At 41.9% G+C, this 21,914-nt stretch overlaps 2 protein-coding genes across 8 annotated transcripts in view; both read left to right on the top strand.

The window, feature by feature from the left end:
- Positions 1–4,386: 4,386 nt before the first annotated feature.
- On the top strand, positions 4,387–20,032 carry TCP11L2 (t-complex 11 like 2). Of its 5 annotated transcripts, none has more exons than XM_084205759.1 (11): positions 4,387–4,545; positions 7,124–7,245; positions 9,256–9,429; positions 10,683–10,815; positions 11,054–11,174; positions 11,908–12,128; positions 13,032–13,168; positions 14,163–14,350; positions 15,717–15,898; positions 16,618–16,790; positions 17,369–20,032. In XM_084205759.1, exons 3-11 carry the CDS (start codon positions 9,294–9,296, stop codon positions 17,611–17,613), a joined length of 1,536 nt encoding a protein of 511 aa, XP_084061885.1. In that variant the 5' UTR covers positions 4,387–4,545; positions 7,124–7,245; positions 9,256–9,293; the 3' UTR covers positions 17,614–20,032. The 5 variants fall into 5 exon arrangements, with proteins under 5 accessions (XP_084061885.1, XP_084061881.1, XP_084061882.1 ...); XM_084205755.1 differs by having other exon boundaries at positions 10,680–10,815; XM_084205756.1 differs by having other exon boundaries at positions 7,121–7,245; positions 10,680–10,815.
- A 1,063-nt stretch (positions 20,033–21,095) lies between these two features.
- Positions 21,096–21,914, top strand: part of POLR3B (RNA polymerase III subunit B) — a 72,598-nt gene continuing 71,779 nt past the window's right edge. For 2 of the 3 annotated variants that reach the window (XM_084206553.1, XM_084206555.1), the window contains exon 1: positions 21,096–21,192. In XM_084206553.1, the coding sequence (XP_084062679.1) occupies positions 21,118–21,192 (75 nt within the window). In that variant the 5' untranslated portion in view covers positions 21,096–21,117. Of the gene's footprint in view, positions 21,193–21,219; positions 21,335–21,914 lie in introns of those variants that run through there. The other variant, XM_084206554.1, reaches the window with a different exon arrangement.

Below are 21,914 nucleotides of genomic sequence, written 5' to 3'. Positions count from 1 at the left end.
AAATACAGTTCCACCTCTGCCAAGGCTTAGGATGAACTGAACTGTTTAGTCTATAGATATGTTCTAGTAACTACTAGAATGGGTGATAAGAGAAGAATTTATAGTGAATTGTCTCAGGCATTTTAGCACAATTCTGTCAAATGCACAGACCTGAGAGGATGTTGGTGTGACTGCAAGTTATGAGCACCACAACAGAAGTTACTGCCCTGACCCTAGCAAGTAACAGAGAGCTTGCATGGGGTCAGGAGGTTGTCTTAAATATATACCAAAGGTGGCTGAAGCTGGTATGAGGAGGCTTGCACTAAAGCAGGTGAGGAACCCTCTGAATAATCTGTCATCCTCAATACAATGAGAGTAGAAATCTTCAGCAGCAAAGCACCCTGGGAAAGCTACAACAGCAATTTCCACTGTGAACATCTAGCCACAGCCTTAGTTCTCTCACACTTTATGAGAAGGGGATATCAGATTTCTATTTAGGAAAGGCCCAGAAAAGCTTATGTAGCACTACCCTAAGACCCAGGATTTTAGCTCAGAAGCCATTTATTTCAGAGTTTACTATAAGAACTGAGCCATATGGACTTCACCAAAGAGAATAATCAAGAGGATCATCAATGTTAAGTATTAAGGGATGTAAATCTGTTTCAGGGAGTAAGGTAGCATAGGTAACTGCCACTATTCCTCCTTCTCTGACTTGGTAGTGACAAGGAAAACGTTAGCAATGTACTACCTAAAGATTTTTCTCATCATGGAACCAATTCAAGCTATTTCTGACCAAGAGTAGCCTTCTACAAATAGCTTTTTGTTGTATTTGACACTGTGGGTCAAACTTTTATTTCCTTTGTACAGAAAGATCAATTACTAGCGCTGAGAGGAGTATGCATTAGGAATTTGCCGAGTTGATAAAGTTGCTAGGCACTGCAGACTGGTGTGTTTGGGGAAGGTACTGACATGCCATTTTCTCTCAGAAATGTCAATATTCTGCTTTGCCTTTGAAGACAAATACTTCAGCGGGGAGAAGTTGCAACCCTATTTGCCTCTCACAAGACTTACTTCTCCTTGGAATATAGGAAAACTCCACAGAAGAACAAGCTGAGAAAGCATCCTTACACCTGCCTTGTATTTTTTCTGTCTTGACGTTGAGCCTATTATCAAATCTGGGCCTGATGATCTCAGCCAGCCTAGAGTCTTAACATCCATCTGTTAGCACTAAAGCCAATCTGCCTGGCTCAGTTATTAGAATTAGCGAAAAATGTCTTGTGACTTTAAATTATGTTCTCAACTTAGTTGTCATGGCCCCTGGCATAAACTATAGCATGCCTTGCCCTTTCCCTCTCCTCCCACACTAACCATGAGTTAGCCACATACTGGGACATTTCTGACCCACGGGGCCAAATGCAGCTGCACATCTTATCCACTCAGTAGCTGCCTTGCTGTTTGCTGGATAAAGCAGAGCATTAATTATAGGCTTTACTGTCTTTGACAGTTTAACTGGTAACAGTAAGGAAGTGCTGCAAAGTGTGAGCACAAACTAGTCCTTAATTTCAATTAACAGTGTTTCTGTAGTGAAAGGCCAAGAGTTGAAGTCAAGTTGAGACACTAGTCAAAATTACAAATGTGTACCTTTGTGTGGTTTAACTCCATCCAGGAAATAAGTACCACAGTTACTCTCTCTCACCCCACATGTCCCCAATGGGATGAGAGGAAGAATCAGAAGGGTAAAAGTGAGAAAACTTGTGTGTTGAGATAAAATATGTTTAATAATTGAAACAAATTTAAATAATATTAAATTGCAATCAAAATGAAAATAACAAAGGGGTAAATAAAAGCCAAGAAAGACAAGTGAAGCAAATGAAAACAATTTCTCACCAGCAACTGACTGATGGCCAGCCAGTCCCCAAGCTGTGCCCCTGCACCAACCTTCCCAGAGTTTTATTGCTGACCATGATGCCTTATGGTATGGAATATCCCTTGGGTCAGTGGGGTCAGCTGTCCTGGCTGTGTCTTCTCCCAACTTCTTGTGCACCTTCCTCCTAGCTGCTGAGGTGGGGTGAGAGGCAGAAAAGGGTTTGACTCAGTGTAAGCACTGCTAACCAGTAACTAAAGCATCCCTGTGTTATCAACACAGTTTTCAAAACAAACCCAAAACACAGCCCCTTGCCAGCTCCTAGGAAGAAAATTAAGTCTATCCCAGCCAAATCCAGGACATACATACATGTGCTATATAAGACACAAAACATTGATCTTATTAATTGAGCAGAAGAAATTTAAAGGCTGTACAATTATTTTCCTGGCTGAAATTGGGGACACCAGAAAGTGAGAAAAGAGTATCATTCCTCTGTGGAGAAAATCTCTCCTACTTCAAGATCCATATAGTGGCCTATGGCTTTGGTGCCCCTGGATCAGGAAAGAACTGAAACCAAAAAGAAGGGGAAGTGCTGAGTACTGCAGTGTCCTACTTATTCTTGGCTTTTGGACCAGAATCTCAAAGCGTGTCCTTGGTGCCTCAGCTACATATGACAGATGTACATCTTTGATATGGTAGGTAGATAGATAGATAGACAGACAGATAGATAGGATAAGATAGAGCAAGCTATACACTTAAGAATGGACTCCAAAACAGCTAGTGGGCTCGTGAGAGAATGACACTGCTATAGCTGAAAAAAAAATTGTTTTAAAGCCATCCCCTTCTGGAATCCCATCTCTTACTCTATGATTTAGGTGGACATACTTTTAGGCTGAGATACTTTTCCCCCTGAAGTTATCTTTCATATCAGTATTTAGAAGCTACTTCACTTTCCCTCCCTGTGTAAGCTAGGCCACTGAGCAGCACAGGTTTCCACAAGTCCAGTCCACAGAGATGCAAAATGGACCCTGAATCACTGCCTCTGGTGTTTTTGCATGTACTCTATGTACAGTTTTAGCTGGTTAATTAAAAAAAGGTGTCAGCAGCCATCACAGCAAAAACTCATGTTTTCCCTATATTTCAGATGGTGTCTAAGCAAAAATTGATTTAAAAAATAATAATAAATTATGTCCTTGGAAGTCATAACAGTTCTGTACAAAATAGTCCATCTGTATATAATCACAGTCTTCTCCAAAGCCCTTTTGAACCTCTTTCAGACTGTCATTGCCATGTGACATGCACAAAGTGGAGCAAAGTAGCGCAAATACAGTGATTTAAAACATCGTATTCTTTATAGAAGCTACCTGATTAGGCTGTTGGACTTAATCCCATTTTATGTCTCTGAAGGCCAGGCTAACAGGTGCTCTGCATTGCTGCAAGCAAGCACTCCCTCTCCAGGAGCCAGGCACTCCTTGTGTAGCCAAACTGTTCCCTACTTCGAGCCCTTGATATTACAGCAGAGGTTAATGGGACCTACAGTGGGCTTTGGTCTACCCGAATACAACATCTGTTTGTTCTGTGTGGTTCACCACGTGTGCTAAAGGTTATCTGCAGGAAGGGGAGCTCTGTCTTCATGATGGGCAAGGCTGGCGTGTTAGTGAGCTCTTGCCTCAGAGACGACTGCCGGCGTTTTGCCCTCCGTGCTTCCTGGAGGGTGAGGCACTGGTGGCACGTAGCTTCTGTGACAGGAAGAGGTGATGACCCTTACAGGTACTGCTGGCCCAGTGGGTGCGTGAAGCTGCCGTGCGTGAGGTCAATACAGCAATAAGCAAAGCATTTATAATGATAGTGCTGCACTGCCCCGTGCTGCGTTCCTCAGTGGGCGCTCAGCAGGCCACAGCCGTGAGCGACACGGGTGACTAAACTCAGCACGGGGCCGAGTGGCTCCTCTGAAGCCGCGGTGGCGGGGGGGGCACTGGGGAGCCAAGATGGCGCGTGGAGGAGCGACACACTACCCCCCCCCCCCCATCGAGACGGTAAGGAATAAGGAATCCAGGGCAGGAACCTAGTTATTGCTCCCTTTGCGGGCACACACAGCCAGGGGCGCTGCCCCATCCCCTGCGGAACACAGCCCCTGTCTCCCACACGCCCGGGCTCTGCGGGGTCGGTGTGCCCGTCCCCGAGGCGGCCCGGGGGCGGGGCCAGAGCGGCGCCGGCCCGGACGGATGGGGCCCTTCCGTAAACACCACCCGGCCCATCCCCCGGCCTACCCCCCGCACGCCGGCACGGCCCACTGCCAGCGCGGGGGAGTCCGCCGAAGCATCTTCCCGTGTCGCCGCATATTTCCCCAAGCTTAGTGCCCGGTCGCAGGCAGAATGAGGAGATGCGGACAGTTTCTACTAGCATAAGCAGAGGCTAGCCCAAGCGCCTCGGATAACTCGCCGCAGGCAGGCAGGAAAAGATGACGCACCTCCCCGCTTCCACCGTCAGAGATGGACGTGCCCGAGGAAGACACTAATAGTCTGGGCTGGGTCTTTAAATCTGAGAGGGGGGTTTGAGTGCGGGCCCGGCGAGCGCTGTGTAGGACGGAGAGGAGCAGCGGCGAGTGACCGGCTGGGGACAGCAGGGCAGGACTGCTCCGGCCGGTTGGCGGAGCTGACACGCGGCGGGGTGTCCGGGCACGCTGGGCGATGAGTCGCGGGGTGAGTCCGGGACAGTGCTGGTTCGGGGACTGCCACCCTCCTGTGCGGTGTGGGTGGCAGGGAGGTGGTGGACTGGCCCGTCGCTCTGCTGCCCCGGTGGGGCACCCGCCGCAGCAGGTGGGTTTCGCAGTTCTTGCGCTGGGTCCGTAGTTCTCTCCTTGCCCCGTGTCTCCTGGGCTGTCGCCATCCCTTAGTGTCCGCCGGGACGATCCGCCCCGACGGGCGCATCCGCAGAGTCTCCCCCTGCAGCCCTGGTGAGCAGGGCAGGGGCACCCCGAGACCTCCCCGGGGCATGGATGGGGGCTGGGGCGCTTAGGGGCGGGTGCCCGGGCTCGCCTTCTCTGGGACTGACAGGCAGTGTTCCCTCCTTGCTTCTCCCCCGGACTCCCTCCCCCCGGACCTGTCCTTGGAAACGCTGTTTGTTTTGGTCGGAGGGTGCCAAACTCCTGCCTTTGCTAAGTGTTAAAAACATGGGGCCGGGGGAGGAGCCGGGCCGTGAAACAGATGGAGGAAGAGGAGGAGCCGCCGGCTCCCCTCGGTGTCGCTGCTCCTGCGGGGGAGGGCGGTGGGCAGGACGGCCCCCGGTCCCATCACCGACCTGTCCGGGCGGAGGTCACTCCAGCGGGCAGCGCTCGGGGCAGTCGGCCCAACACACTCTCGCCAACAGAGTTCTTTAAGCCTTCTCGAAGAGAAGTGTCTCTTCCAAGAGCTGTGAAACTAGAAAGCTAAAGGGGAGAACTGTCGGCTGTAAGCTGTGAAAAATAGCGGCGGAAATGCAAGAAACTCCTAACAAAGGCTCTTTTCTGTTCTTCTGTGGTGAGTGCTGACAGAGGTGGAGTCAGTGAAAGGGAAACTCGAGACCAAATGAGATTCAGTCCGTGCCAGCTTGAAGATAGTAAGAATGTGAACCCAGCAGAATAAACAAAGTTAAGACTTTCATAGTGGTAAAACTGGACAGAGCACTCATAAGTCTCTGTGTCCATGCACACTTCCTTTGAACAAAGCAGGGCTGTGAAAAACCTTTGCTTGAAGATGGTATCTGAAGAAAATACCTAACTGTGAAACTGTCCCTCCTCCCCCCAGGTGCTTCATAAAATAACTTTTAAAGCAAACCTACAGAAATAAAAAGTGTCTTCTAAAACTAACCTGATTTTGCACTTGATAAGTTCTAAATGAAGAATCTAGTTGGGGGATGAAGTAACCAATTAAGAACAAGATGCCTTTAAGCATCTGCAGTTTTGTGTTAATTTTCTTTTTACTAAAAAGAATAATCCTCACCTGTCTAAATAGCACAAATGTGAGAATTTATTTTTTCATTGTTAAATTAGCTGGAATCTTGGGGTTGGTACATGTAGAAGATACTTTTAGTTTGGTCTTCCAAAGAGTGTATCCTTAAAACACCCTACAGTATGGTACTGATTGAAAGAAAGCAAATGGTGTGATGAACCCCACTGTGATGGTGTCCAACCTAATATAAATGTGAATGTGGGTAGTCTTTAAAGCAGGTTATAACCTCAGGCAGACCCTTTAATAGAACAGTTGGGATATTAATATGTGTATTAAAACAACAGCCTAATATGTAATAATTACTAAGAAAATTAAAAAAAAAAAACAAAACAACAAGAAGGTATTGTTTATCCAGAATGGTGAGTTACAAAGAGATCTTGCAAGGCTGAAGGGCTTTTTGACATACTTTTGTGACTGTTACACTAATTTAAAGTTCTAAATGAACTTGGCCATTAATTATTAATGAGAACGTCTGTGCTATCTACAAAAATGTAAGGGAAATCAGCTCTTCCAATGTATGCTATAAAGCAAAGACCGAGTGACTCAGTTGACTATGGTTGTAACTAATTAGAAATGCTATTTTTGGTTGGTACTTACCTTTCATATGCTCCATGACTCTGTATTTGCCTAAGTGTTTTAGATGGCCCCTGCAGGTTCTGCTTGTATATTCATGTATGTTTACTTTGATGTGTTTTATCTTTTAAACGTAGAATTTAGCAATCATGTTCTGAATCTGCAGAGTACACCCATTCTTACTTCCTATTGTGCTTGAAGCATTCTACTAGGAAATATATTTAGTGTAGCAAAAGATTGCAGTGGTTTTTTTGTGTGTCACCTCGTGTTGCAGTGTTGAAACTTCTTACTTGGATTAAGCCTTCTGAAGCACCCTACTGACAGCTCTGCTATCTCTATGTGTGCATATATTGTGGGAGGGGGTATGGTCTTGATACATCAAAATGTGTGTGCGTCTTTGAAATGCAACTATTTGTATTGATCCTTTGCTGGGACTAATGCTTAAGGACTTAATGTATATAGACTTCTAATTCTGCCTTAACCACTTGATCTTCTTGGAAATCAAGATGGGGTGGAAAATGGCAGGGCTGACTCACCTTCGTGGCCGGTTTAGTACTTCTCTGAGAATGACTTTGCAAAACTGAATGTTTATTAACATTGTCATACCTAGAACTAAGAGGTAATTCATGAAATGATGATGTGTAAATTGTGTGAGAGTATTTGGGGTTTTAATGGTCATTTACCTTCTTCCATCTTCTTTCCACCTGAACTGAAGCAGTAGACACGCCGTGAATTGCTCACACTGGGCAAGCAATTTACAAGACTTTGGGCCACTACACTGCGAAGGACATTAATCAAATATTTTGATGGACCACATCCTGCAACATTAATCTTTTGGAGGTTAGTTATTTGTATGGAAGTAAAGGAGTGTTATACAAGATAAAGTCTGGAAATACAGTGTTCTTATATTGATTAAAAAAATTAGTTGGAGGGTAATAAGAACTTTGCAGGCTCTGTACAGTGTTACTGTATTTAAGTGAGCAGTTCAACATGAAGACCCTCAAGTATGTTCTATAACTAGTTTGTCACAACTAGTTTCTGATCATCACTAACTTTGAGATCTGTAACACGGATTTTAATTGAAGAAATAGTTTGTTTCTTCTCTAGCATTAACTAGTGACCCATTTCTAGTTGTAGCTTAAATACAGTTTCCAAGCCAGAATATCTTTGTGCAGTGTTTTTTAGGTTTTCTTGCAACTCCGTCTTGTTTAGCCAATACTGTTTTAAATATTTGCTTGTTAGAAATTAAAAAATTGTTGTTCTAATAAGAGTTATGATGCTTAGCATCACTGGTAATGTTGCAAGTTCTGAATGCATGACCTCTATGTTCTAGTCAAGTATCTCTCACTGGCTCCTCCAGTACTGTGATAAACTGTTATCTGTGTTCTTGCTAATGTGACCAGTTCTTTTCACAGAAAAACCCAGTGTAAAGTATGACATAAATAAGGTGCTCAAGTGCATCCTCTTTCCTCTTGGGAGAGTAGGAGGAGTAAACACACACTTAAGTAATGTTAATCATCTCAATTAACAGGGGAGTGCTCATCAATGTAGTAGCTCATCAAATTATAAAGGCCTATTCAGGATGAGTTGGTACCCAAAAAGTCACATGCTTTAAGCTATAGCTAGGTGCCAGTATAAAGAAATCTTAATTTTCACTACCTTTTGTCTATCCCAGGACCCCACAATATGTTGATTCACGTAAGTACAGACAAAGATTATCCTTTTATTGCTAAAAGTGTCTTTTTTCCAAATTCAGCAGTTGCAAAGTGTGGTATTCCCTGCCTACTGAAGTTGATGTGATTTAATAATAAATGAAGTTATATATTAGTTAAATTTGCTGATGGAAACCTTGCTGCCTATGTAATTTCATGAAATCCACTATAGAATGCTTCACGGCCATAGTCAGAGATGGACAGCTACTTTGGTATCTGGGCCAAATTCCTTTGGTAGTAATTACAGCTGACTTCCAGGTTCTCATTTTAATATTATGAAATTATTTTTCACTTCCTGTCATGAAGTTGTTAATCATCTGTATCACACTGTGCAGCTGTCCACATTTTCTGCAATTGCAGATTATCTGTCTGGGAGGCAGTTTCTTTACCTAGACAGAAACACTATGAAGCACAACGCTTGTCAGTGGAGGTTGTTGTCTTTGCTAAATAGAATGTTAGAGGCTCAGAGTTGCCATTTGACTTAAACCAGAAAACCTATCCACCCACCTTCACCCCTAGGACGACTGGTTTTTGGGTTTGTGCCATTGTTGATCTGATTCTAAGCACAGACCCACCAAATGGCCAGACTTTGAGCTACACCCTGTCAGAAATGTAATATTCTGAATTACTTGCCTGTTCTCCCCCTGCAAGTTCTGTGTTTGCTTCGCAGTTGTTACACTCTGTGCAGCGTGTTTGTGGAAGGAAACTCATTGCTAAATACCACTTCTTCATAAGGTCAGGTGGGGGATGGTGACACCACAAAATGGCTTTATGGATATTGAAAACTACCAGAATTCTTGTAACAAGGAGCTTTAGAGGTTTCTGTGGGTAGTCTTTGATTTTTTTTAAATACAACCAATTTAGGGACTGTCTCCACAGAGTCATTAAGGTATGAAACAGCTGAAGGTGCAAAGCTTTCTTACAGTACAGGTATAGTTTTGGTATATATACCAACCATATAGTGTTGGTAGCTATGTGATTCTGCCATTTTTGTTGAGCCAAATCCTTTCCTTTGCTTTTCCTGTTTAGGAAAGGCAACTACTTGATCTTCATTCACAATATAATGATCAGTAGCTGACTTCTGAGAAACAAACAAAACTAAGTGCTGGTTTTATGGGAATTGTGTTTGTCTTTCCAGGTCTTGTTTACTGTGTAAACAAGGTAAAGGGAATCAGAATGCCTCTCAGTGATGACCAGAATAGTGACTCAGATTCTTCACGGCTCTCAGAAAGCACAGCTTCTTCCAGTGACTCAGAATATTCCAGGCAGAGCTTTAACAGTGATTCTTCAAGCAAACCCAGCTCCCCAGCGTGTAAGCCTATTTCAGCCTTACCTGCATTGTGCATGGAGCAATAAGGCTAAGTTACCTTGTTTCTCTTTGCTGTCATGGGTAGAACCTGGGATTCTGAATCTGTTTAAGAGTATTAACAGAGAGGCGTGGCTTTCTCTTTGCTGTGAAGCAGTGCATCTCCTGTGTGTGGAACACCAGCAGCAGCTGTATCCATGGGGGTCTCCCTGTGCACTCCTTCCCTTCAGAAAGTGTAAGAAAAGTGTGTCACCATGGTCTTCCTGGCCTTGACATTGGTAGCAGCCTCCCACTCAACCAGATATGCTTTTGTGCAAAGGGTGGGTTTCTTCTGTTTGATCCCTGCACTTAAAAATTAATTCTGTGACTTAGAAATTTGTAATACCATACCAAGTTACATGTAATTAATCTTGAATTCACATTTTTCTTTCATAAATACTAGAATCAAACAGAAAACACACATTTGCACAAGGAGGATAATTTGAGTAATGGTAAATAAAACCTTGGTTATAATGTGGTTTCTCTGTGTCTGTAAGCATTTGCAGACCATGCTTACTTCTTACATCTATGTAATTTTAGTCTTATATTAAAACAAGCTTCTTAGTGGAGCTGCAGTTAGTGGATCTTTGTCTTTCTTTGTTACCAGCCTTCCAAATACTAAATTAAATTATAGAATTTAAGGATTTAGAAACTTTGGGAATTTGCTCGTTTTCCAGTGTAGAGTTTGTTTTATCATTGCTGCTAACTCCTAAAAAAAATTAGTGTAACTTAATTTCACAGCAGACTGAAGATCTGCTGATTTTAAGTGGGGCGGTTTGCAAGTCAGTAACTTCAGAATCTTTTCAACAGGCAATATAGCAATCATGTGCTTGGAATTACAGTGGACATCTGGTATCTCTTACTGCCCGTGCTTTTGGTTGGGTGGCTTTGACAGAACAGTTAGTAGGAAACCAGTGGAATGCAAGATCCCATTTTAAAGGAAAAAAATATCTTAGTTCAGATGCAGAAATATGAAAATGCTCCTCAGAATGTTTTGAGGCTTGTGTGGTATTTCCCCACAAACATGCACACCCCTGATAAGCTGGGAGTTTCCTGAGTTAGTGTTTTAGGAAGATATAAAGACCTGGTAATCTCGGGTCGCTTCTTCCAGAGTACTAGAGTCCAATTAGCAAGCAGTAAAATTTCTAGGTTTTAGTATATTCAATTGCACTTATCAGCTATAGATATTTGGCTTGAATTGATCTTGTTTGTTCCAGCAGCTAGCCCTCCCAAGGTTATCACATTTGATGAACTGGTGGCAGCTACAAGAAATCTGTCAAACTGGACTCTAGCTCATGAAATTGCTGTAAATGCAAATTTTTGCATAAAACATGACGACTACCCACAAAACAGGTAAGAGCTTGAATTTTGCAAAAAGCAGTCCTGGTGTTGGAAAGAGAGGAGAAATGAATGGAGCAATCTAGACTGTGTTTTGGAACATGATGATCCACTGTCCAAGAAAGATGTGGTTGCAGGGCTTAGTTATCTGGGGAGGTGTGTTTCCCAACAAATGATCAGTCTCATCTGAAACAGTTACAAGGGTGGAAGCTAGTTGGGAGTCTTCTCCATATCTAATTGACTTACTCCACAGCTTTGCAGGCACAGTGAAACAAATTGTACACAAGGCATTTTGGGATCATTTGGAATCAGAACTGAATGAAGATCCTCCAGAATACAAACATGCTATCAAGCTCTTTGAGGAAATTAAGGAGGTAATGTTCTTCCTTCTCTGTATTGACTTGTCACCTCAGCTTTAAGAGTCCCTTAGTTCACTGAAGGGTCTGCTTAACTTAGCTGAGCCAACACCTTCTGGTTTTCCTTTTATAATATGAAGCTATGATTATCCAGAACTGAAAATAGATGTCTATTTATAGTATATCCGTATTAACCAGGAATATGGCCACAAACAAACAGTGACATGTTCACTCAACTTTCACTGCACAGTGATCAGTTGAAAGTCATCTCTTTTCCCAAAGCTTCCCATCTCTACTAGCCTGTTTCCAGAACCATACTGTGAGCTTAGGGCATGAACAACAGTGTAAACATGATTGCACCTGCCCACTTAAACTTCATTGTTTGATTATCGCACAGGTGAACGTACAAACCTTCAATCTTGGCACAATACTGAGTCTTTCAGAACTTTTAAGTTCGTAAATGTTTGTTTTACAGGGTAGCCTCCCAGCTTTTCAACTGGTCTAGTTGTTGACTTGCTTTCTGTTTTATTGGTTTGAGCATTCTTGCAGAACTGTACCGGTTTGGTTTTTTTCCCCCCCAAACAATCCTTTATTCCCCACAACTTTTGATAATGTTCAGTCTTAAAATGTCTGGTTATAATCTGTCAGCTATATACACCTGACATGAATATTAAAATTTCATTCAAATGTGCTTACTAAGTGGTTTGGTCTTTATTGATAAGCTTTTTCTTTTTTCTTCCCTCTAATTTAGATTCTTCTTTCTTTCCTGACTCCTGGAGCAAACAGGATTCACAATCAAATTTGTGAAGTCCTTGATACGGATCTTATAAGACAGCAGGCAGAACACAATGCTGTTGATATTCCTGGGCTAGCTAACTATGTCATCAACACTATGGGAAAGTTATGTGCTCCAATAAGAGACAATGACATAAAACAGTTAAAAGCAACTGACAATATTGTAGAGTTACTGAGGTTGGTATTTGAGTGTGGGTTTTGGAGAAAAAAACTCATCTCTGAAAGGGTAGTAGACAGTGGAAGGTGGGGGGCTGGGTAAAGGAAGTCTAAAGTTGTGTCAGTTTGCATAACACCTGTTCTCAAACGATAGGAGAACTTCCTGAAGCATTAAAGAGGAAGAGCTCTGACACACTGACCAGATTGTGTATCTCACTTAGTAATAAAATGAGTAGGATACCTAGATGAAGCCAGGCAGCTCTGAATATCTAAGCCAACAACTCTTGCAATAATCTGTTTCAGAAACTCTTCTTTTCTTTGTCTTCTTCGTCTTGTTCATTCTTACAAAATGTAAACAGCACACTTTCAGTACTGTTTCTTATTGAAGTGTTACTTGCATGCTTCTTCTGGAAGGCCAAACTTTGGATTTAAAAGCTCTTTAGTTAAGATCTTATTACTTGAACCTGAGTAGAACATTTGCATAAAAGGGCAGAAAATAGTGCTCCTCAGGTACGCTGAAATATTAAGACTAAATGGTAGTTGTTCTCCTGTGTGTATATATATGTATGGGGGATCAAAACAATTGGGTCAGAAGGATTGTTTCTCTTAATGCAGTCAGTGACCAAAAAGTTAAAATCTGTTAATTTAGGCTGAAATATACCAATTCATGTAGTTTTTGAAAAAAAACTTACAGGGCTGTAGTGTTTAGTGATGCTACATCAGTACTGTTCTTTTTAACTTAGGCCAAGCCTTATCTTCAAGAATTCCAGATGATAGGTAACATATCTGTTGCACTGAAATGCCAATGAAGGCATTCACTTCTCCAAAATTGAAATTAAAGTGGTAATGTACATGTGTTTCATGTGTGCTGGTGAAAATCAATAGACCAAATTAAACTGTGAAATTTTACATTCCTCTTTTCAGACAAATATTCCATGTTTTGGACCTGATGAAAGTGGATATGGCAAATTACACAATTAAAAGCCTTAGACCATACCTCTGGCATAACTTGGTGGACTATGAAAGAACAAAATTCCAGGAAATTCTTGAAGAAACACCAAGTATGTACCATGCTATATTAAATTAAAACTTTTCTTTGAAAAAAAGCTTATTTAAATACATGTTGTGTAAACTCTACAAGTTGCAGTTAACTTAGAGGAAAACTTCAATTTCTTGTCTGTATGTAGGTAATGGGAAAATTTTTTGACAAGCAAGCTATCAGTGGATGATTGCTTAACTTGCCATCAAGTTTGTCTGTCTGTAATCTGAGGCACTTTCAGACAAACCTATATTTGCCAAACTGAATGGTGTCTGAAAAACAAACAAGTGGTGACTCCTGCTGTCTGGATGCAGAAGCCCTCCATAAGATGAGCCTTTTCTCTTTTGTGTGCAACTGTTCTGTTGTTAGTGTGAAGTAAACATGTAAAACCAGTTAGTGTGCCTGAAAGCTGGGAGAGCTAAGGTCTGTTTTTTAATAAACAAAAGGCAGGCTCTGAACAAAATTTCTTAGATGATGCAAAGTCAACTTGATCCACTGTTACACATTTTGTGTGATTTGGTTAAACAGTGTTCAGAAATATGTCCTCTAAGAAGAATAAGTAAGCATGCTAATATCTGGAGCAGGGGCTTTTAAAATGGGAGCCCTGAGCCACTGATAGGGCCTGCAGTGTTCATTTATGCAGCCTGAGAAGAACTCTTCCAGAAAAAATCAAATGTTTTAATCTTCTTTCACCTCTATCTTTTAGTCTTACACCCTATCTGATAAGAGGCCTCTCCAAAAAAGGAAAAACAATCCTTTGGGAACTCAAACATTGAGACTTCTGTTACCTAAAAATCTTGTCTGAAGTCTTAATTTGTGGCTGGGTTTGTAGAAACCATGTAGAATTTGAAGGTGACCAGTGGAAGAAAGTGAGAGAATTACCATTTGTGAAGACTCAGCTGTCCACTATGTTTAAGTCTTCAGATTCTCTTCTGTATACAAATAATTTTTTTCCTCAAGGTAGTGCTTATTTTGATGAAGGCATGCAGTAAATCTGTGTTATTTGCAATGCTTAGGTGCCCTGAATCTCACAACAGAATGGATAAAGGAATCAATAGAGGATGAATTGTCATCTATTTCTGATGAGTCTTCATCATGCCCTGGTGCTGATAGTAGTTCAAAACCAATTATTAGTCCTACACTGGTGCTAAACAATGGCTACTTGAAACTGTTACAGTGGGATTATTGCAAGACAATTCCAGAGGTAAGAAATATATTTTGGTGTCTTCAGATTACCAGCTGTATGAAATCATTGGTGTGATACAATAAACCTGCTATTGATGACAGTAAGTGAATACTCTTTTGCACTCCTTAAATTTCTGCACAGTAAATCTGAAATTTGGAGATTATATTCTAGTCCAGATTCTGAGATTTGAGATGGGCAAGTCAACAACCAGAAAAGAACAAGGTGAAGGTTGTTCTCCCTCTTTCTAATCACAGCTCACCAGCTCCACCCTAAGAGCAGTCTTGGCTGTGGTCAAAGGCTGGGCCTTGTATTGACAGTACTTGGCTTTCTCTATCTTTAAAAGAACTGATTGTAGCACTCTTTTCCTAACAGCAGCAGGAATTGGTGGGATTGCTCCTCAGAACAGAATGAGTAAAAAGCTTGAGTTCTCTAAAGTAGGTATTTTTCCTTTCACTGTAAACTATTGCTTCAAGACTCAGTGTTCAGTTTTTCCCTCTAATTCCTGATTACTGACCTCTGTAACTTTCCATAAAGCCAGTGGGAAATTTGTCACCAGTCAGGGCTAAAATTTGCATTTCCAGAGAGGGCCTTAGCTACATGTAGGATGGCCTGGCACAGAACTTGTTAAATATATGGGGATGCTCTTGGTGTTCTCAGTCAGTGGACAGAAGGGAATCACTTCGTTACCTTTCTGTGACCAGTTTTGAGTAAGATCTACATACAGAGGACCTACATCTAGGTCCTCTGGTAGACCTTGCTTGCCATACTATGAAATTGCTACTAACTGCAGTTGGATGTTAATGCCCCTATGTTGCTCAGGATGAACTCTTTGTAACCTGAAATGAACTCCAGCTACATCTTGCTGTGGGGATTACTTATGTTCTTGGTATGATCAGCTGGCTTTTTGCCTGGGGCGGGTTATATATCACTTGCAGAACCTGCTCTGGTCATTGAATTGGTGATTGTCAAGCGCAATTGTTCATTATTATCCATCAGTTACAAGTCTTGGCATTTTTTCAAAAGACACCCAAATCCAGAAGACTGTTCTGTCTGTAACTTGGTCATTACAATGTCCTCTGGATGCTCTGAGCATTCCATGTCATGGGCTGAATTGTTGGTTACAGATTTGTCAGCAGCGATGAGGAATAAGGTGCAATGTCCTCAGTTTCCTCATTACTTTTCTCCCCGCCACAGGTTTACTTCTGGTACTTGTACATAATGCCACTTTATACTATACTACATATTTAGGGTATTTCAGTTGCTGTCTCCTCTGGGTTTGCGTATTTGTGATTAAAAATAGTAGTGCTTCATGACTACATCCTAGACCTGTCCTTTCCTGGATCTTCTCCTTATTCCTAAATTAGTATTATTGTTTCAATTCTAGACTCTAATAACAGATGAAGTTCGTCTTCAGGAGTTGAGAGAAAAGCTCAATCAATTAAAAGTCATAGCTTGTGTTTCTCTCATAACAAACAACATGGTGGGTACAGCAATTGTAGATGTGCCTGATTTTGCTGACCAGCTGAAAAGGATCTCCCTTCCTCTTCTTGAAGGCATGAATAAGAAGTAAGGTCTTTTTTTTACTCCTTTTTTTAAACTCTTTTTTTGATAGCAAATAATTGGAAACAATTTTAGTGTCATAGCTGGTGCTTGTGCTTAACAGGAAGATACCAGATTTTAATCATTTGTATATTTCCTTAATTATACAAGGACACTATATGTTAGACACGTGTTTTCAAAGGTAGATTTTAATGAAATCTTAGTCTTGTTAATGTACAAATTTTGGAACCTAGTAGTAAAGTTCATTCATACTCTCCTAATACTGGAGAGACTGTGGCAGTACATCACTAAATCCTCTTGGGAGTTGCTTCAAACTTGTTGTAGGTAGTTCAATTTACTTGGCTGCCTATTTCTTTGGCTGCTTGTACTACAGGCAAGTATCATGTATGTGACTGTCTTTTATAAGAGTTTTCCACTCTGTTTTTTCTCATGAAATGCTATGCACGTGGCCCAGAAAAACACCTAGGCAAAAGGATAAAGTGAACTGCTGCACACATGAAATTGCTTTTCCCATTTGAATCACAACTAGGTTCTTATTTTATCTTCCACATAGAAATTTTCCTGTATATGTAGATTTATGTACATCTGCAGCAAAAGATGAAAACTTCTCAAAATTCTCATGGCAGAGACCAGGTTGAAAATAAAAGGGAAAGGAGACAAGTGAGGGCACTTTACTACCTATGCTACAGAAACTTCAGAATTTAATGCTTTTTTCTTTCTTGCAGAAATTTTGACTTGAAGGAGGCTCTGAATGCTATTGGTGTCCAGATTTGCAGCATAGTGAACAAGTCTCTAAGTGAAAGAGGTCTTCCCACTCTTAGTGAAGAAATGCAGAATAATTTAATGGGTCAAATCACTCATATTGTTGAGAAGAATAATCCTGTCTGTTCCTTGATCGGTTAGTAGGAGTCTGCCTAATTGTTGTATTGTATGTGTCTGTTTATAAACTTACTTCCAGCAAGCTTAATCAGCTGTCTCATTATCTTCTAAAAGTATTTTCTTACTGCAGTAAAATACTGGCTCAACTAAGACTAAGGATATGGTGTTTACTTGGAAATGGTATTCTGGGTATGCTGCAGAGCATGGTTAGTCACAGCTGGAAATAATTGTAAAAGTGCATGCAGAGACAAGCCTAGGCAGCCTAGCATTTTGGAGAAGAATTTAGATAAAATGAGTGTTTAGTCTTCTTTCTGTCCATTCTGGGTTAAAACCTACCGTGTTTTTTTCCCTTCCTTTGAGTCTACTTCATATTAGTTAATGTAACTTGTTGCAGTAGATTTATGTTGTGTCTACCTTGCAGTAGCCAAATTGAAGAATCTTGCAGTATTGTTTCCCACCCCAAAACAATCTTGGGAAAGAGTTGTTGCTTACATTGTTGCATTTTTCACTGTGCTGATGCGCAGGCTACTTACAAAGTGACTATGGCATCATCTTGGGTTTACATTTGTTCTGAGCATATTTTATATTCCATTTCAGACAAACGAATCCAGCTCTTCATGAGAAGCTTGCTTGCTCTTCCGAGTGTTCAGAAGCGTACGCCTACTATGCCAGGAGGCCTTTCTGTGATTCAGACAGAGATAGAGTTTCTGGGATCTCAGTATGCAAGCATTGTAAACTTCAATAAAAAAGTGTATGGACCGTTCTATGCCAACATACTTAGAAAACTGCTTTTTCCTGAGTCAGCAATGGAGAAAACGGAAGCAGAAACATCTAGCAATTAAAAAATGTACCCTTTTTTAATCTTCCAAGACAGTGGGGAAGTCACATCTCTAAGAACAGACTACTCCAGTGACTGTTGATGGGGAAAGGTCTTGTAAAATGTATACAGATAGTTTCTGAAATTCACTGTAAAGAAATTAATGTCAAGGTCATATATATATTTTAATAGAAAAATATTTGTTTAATGGATTGTCACTTGTAATAGCCAGAGAATTATTAATTTCCATAGCAAGCATTTATTATGACTTGCAGTGGGAAAGAGTTGGCAATGTACTTACTGTTTTGCCACCATCACAACAATGTTATTTTTCAACTCAAATATATTTACATATAGCAATGCATATTAGGAAATGAGAAAACAACTGTAGATAAAATGTACTATGCTTACATTGTATTTTTGTAGAGTAACACCTCAGACAACAATTACGTTTCTGAGAATACTTTGAAGGAGAAAGTATAGCATAACTGCTTTAGTAACCAAACCAGGCCAAGTTCAGGTACTCCTGCAATTACTGGACCCAGGACTTTGTTACATTAAGGAATGCCAGGGTTACAAGCTGTTTGCAGGATGGCAGTTACAGAAGCGGTGTTCGCAAGGTCAAGTACGAATCATTCAGAACTTCTCAACTCTAATTGAGATTAAGGATGAACACCTGAGAAACATGATGTTGGGGGTGGAGTAAATTTCTGTATATAATTGATTTGTTTAAAAGCATTTTGTTTATTCAGTGGGGGTCATACAGAGCTTTAATATGTGTATGTATTGATCTTTGATCATACGTGGTGGGTATTAAGTATTTTTAAGTTAGGTCTTTCTAACCTTCATTCCCTTAAAAGCACTTAACGCTGACCTCACCGTGTACCACAAAAGAACTGCCCCTCTCATGCCCTTATCCAACAGAATATAAATTTTTCACAAGGTATTCTTAGATCTGAAAGCAAGAACCTGAGTAATTAGTAATTTTTGAAAATATTATTACATTAGTTTTTTTTAGGAGAAATGCTCCTGTTTTCCTCAAATTTCTTTGGACTGGGCCCCAATACTTAGTTCCCATTTAAGGCATTGGGAATCTTGCATACAGAAAATGAATAGGATTGAGAAAGAGAAATGTGGAAGTGAACTACTTTAAGTTTACACAGGCTTTATCTTGCATATTTCAGATTACTGGGATTAGATAGTGCTGAAGTACATATTATAGACATGTTCTTGTCTATGAAATTGAATAATTTACTTGAAAATGATATTTTAATATATTACCATATAATACTCCTTTTAAGATGTCATATATAGAAAACCTTAGTGTGGTACAAGTTAGAGCTTGTTTTTAATATTTTATATTACAGTCTATTTTTTATGAAGAGACAAAAATAACCTGTAAAAGCATAATGTGTCACACAAATTGTTTATGTACATTACTGTGTCTATCATAAAGGTCTAAAAAAACCTGGGCATTATTAGCACTGTGGTTTTGTAGTCCATTTCTACAGGAATGTGTACCCTTTATAGCAAAGGAAATTACTTCTATTCATTTGTTCTTCAGTGTCCAAGGACTTTGGTCACATGTAAATGTTAAGGAAGACTTTCTTCAAAATGCCTTTTTAGAGAAATTTCTCTAGTGCACTTCTCTTCTATCCCCTGTGAAAACATTGCACAAAATAAAGATGAATACATGTTTTAAAGGGAACTGTTTCCTGGAAAACCTAAGAGAAAGGAACTCTTAGACTATCATAACTGTGCCACTAGGTAAGCCAGGCTTGCTCAGATGAATATGAAATTTTGGTAGGCAATTCAAAATCATTAAAGAAGAATGCATTTCAAAAACAGCTAGAGGGAGTGAATCTTAGTGATTTACTACGCTTTTAGAGATACCTACGTTATTTTGAGGTTCAGTCAAAAGAGGATTTTATGAACATTTGAAGGTGATAATATGATTATGAACTTTTAATTGTAGTATTTTATGTCCATTCTATTGTACAAATAAATATCAAACTTCAGCTCTTTAATGAGCTGGAAAAACTGTCATACTAGTTTTTACCAGTAAATACTCAAAGCATAGCATTTATTTGGGGGGGGGGGGGGGGTGCTGATTAAGGTGACTTGCAAAGGGCATTTTATAGCATGGCCTATGTTTTACAGTGATTGTTTAATGTGTTTTGATTTAATGTTTCAAACAGGGACATTGCATCTGTTTAATGTCATGTGTTGCATGCTGTTTATGCTACTGTGGCTGAAATGCACTTGACTCTACTCAGAAGTTGTCCTTGTAAAAAAAGATGCCATTCTGTAGCAGCTTTGTTAAAAACCAAGTATTTGAGGGTTTGTATGCATTAAATTTTATTTGTGATACCAGCAGTGGTGAAAAATCATTTACACAAATGTTATTAAATGCAACAGATTGTTAAATGCCAAAGATAAATAACTCCACTAATATCCTGTTGTGACCGTTTTTCTGTTATTTCTCAGAAGCAGCTCCAGTGCAGAGTAGTGACTTTAACCCAGCTGTACAAATAATATTCAAAACAGTTGCCTGCTTAAATCTGACTGCTTGGATGAAGGATGTATTGGGTTTGCATGGCAGAGTTGGAGGGGGAGTGGACTGCAGGGGTGGCTTCTGTGAGAAGCTGCTCCAAGCTTCCCCCTGTGCCCGTCTGAGGCCTTGCATGGATTAAACATGGATTGCCACGTATTAAACAAATTCTCCACTGAGTGTGCGCTTTAGGCAGGAAACCAAGTGGAAGGAGCCTGAAATGTTACTCCTCTTTAGGGTAGGGGCCTTAGCGTCCAAGATGGGGGGAACCCAGCCCCAGCCCCGTGAATACTGCTCATGTGGAACCTGTGCCAGAGCAGACGTCTGTATGTGCTGCTTTCACACCCTTTTTTAGAACCTACCAATTATTATATTTACATATATGTATATCTCAGAACCTTACTGCCACAGGAAGCTATAGAGATCAGTAGTGCTTCTTGCTTAATCTTGAACTGGGGCAGATGAGTAGCTCCCCATCTGACTGCGATTTTGGTGTCTCTGTACTACCGACCCTTGTAAAGGAGAACAAATAAATTTGTAGGTGATTCAGCTACAACATTCAGTAATAATAACAACGACAATAAAAATAATAACGCTAAAAGCTGGTGCCCCGCGTTGCTTTACATGCTAAAAACTGCAGGAAAACCGTTTAAAGCTCAACTGCGCCGTGTCCCTGCCGCCTCCCGGCCCCTGGCTGCGGCAGCGGGGGGCGGTGACCGGCTCGGGGATTCAGGGGGGACCTCCGGGCGCTGCCAGCTCCCCAGTACCGCGGCGGGGAGGGCTGCAGGGCAGGGGGAAAGGCGGGCTGCCGGGTAGAGGCAAGGGCGGGCTGCAGGCCAGAGGGAAGGGCGGGCTGCCGGGGCCCGGCTGCGCTCAGCGCTCGGCGGCGCCCGGACTGCGCGGGGCCGGAACGTTCGGGCGCCGCGCTGGAGCGCGGGGGGACGCGCTGTGCTGCAGCGCCGCAGTGCGCGGGTGGCTATGGAGGCGATGGAGGCGCTGGGGCTCGGCACGCTCACCCCGGAGCAGGCGGCGGCCCCGGTCAACACGGTGGAGGTCAGCGGGGCAAGGGACAAGCGGCCGGGCGCGTCTCGGGCTCTCCCGGAGCGTAGCCGTGCTGAGCTGAGCTGGGGTGGGCTGGAAGGAGTCTTCTGGCGGCGCACACGCGGAGTCCCCCCTGGCCGTGCTGCGCCGCTCGGTGTGTGTTTGTGTGTGTGGGATGGGGGTGTCCGGTCCGAGCTGCCCCTGGGCAGCCCTGCGTGAACCCGGGCTCGGCTCCTGAGGCGCCGTCCCGTCCCCAGTCTGCCCCGCCCGGGTCCCTGCGCAGAGCGGTCTGAGGTGGAAGGGACCTCGCAGAGCTCCTTCCATCCCCTGCCGTGGCACGGTCACTTCCCGCTGCACCGGGCTGCCTCGTGCCCCTTCCAGCCTGGCCTCGCCGTATTTACTTACTTTTAAAACCATTAGGCTCATCCTTAGCTCACCAGTTTAATTGCATTACTATTTAACAGATTAAACCTCTTTTTTTAGACATAGCATTTAAATCATAAAAACCTGAAATCAACCACTTCAGCTTTGCAGACTGTAAACGCTACTGCACATAAACCACGAAGGACCAGTATGAAAAGCCACACCATACTGCATGTGTTTCTTTTTACTTCCTTAGCTTGGCCATTATTAGATGTTAAATTGGGATCACAAGCAAGATTAGTAGATTAACAGACAGCAGCAGTGGAGGCTGAAAGCCAAGAGCATCGTCAACATTTCTGTGGGTAGAAGAA

Source organism: Fringilla coelebs (genome assembly GCF_963513975.1).
Source record: "Fringilla coelebs genome assembly, chromosome: 5".
Taxonomy (NCBI): Eukaryota; Metazoa; Chordata; class Aves; order Passeriformes; family Fringillidae; genus Fringilla; species Fringilla coelebs.
Note: the sequence above shows the minus strand (reverse complement) of the source record. Positions and strands in the feature narration are given on the sequence as shown.

What these genes read in the sequence shown, in the direction of transcription:
- TCP11L2 (XM_084205755.1), top strand. Translation starts at nt 9,294, where the DNA reads ATGCCTCTCAGTGATGACCAGAATAGTGACTCAGATTCTTCACGGCTC. An exon ending in GACGACTACCCACAAAACAG is followed by an intron (nt 10,816 to 11,053) that starts GTAAGAGCTTGA and finishes CTTACTCCACAG; the next exon opens with CTTTGCAGGCACAGTGAAAC. An exon ending in AATTCTTGAAGAAACACCAA is followed by an intron (nt 13,169 to 14,162) that starts GTATGTACCATG and finishes TGCAATGCTTAG; the next exon opens with GTGCCCTGAATCTCACAACA.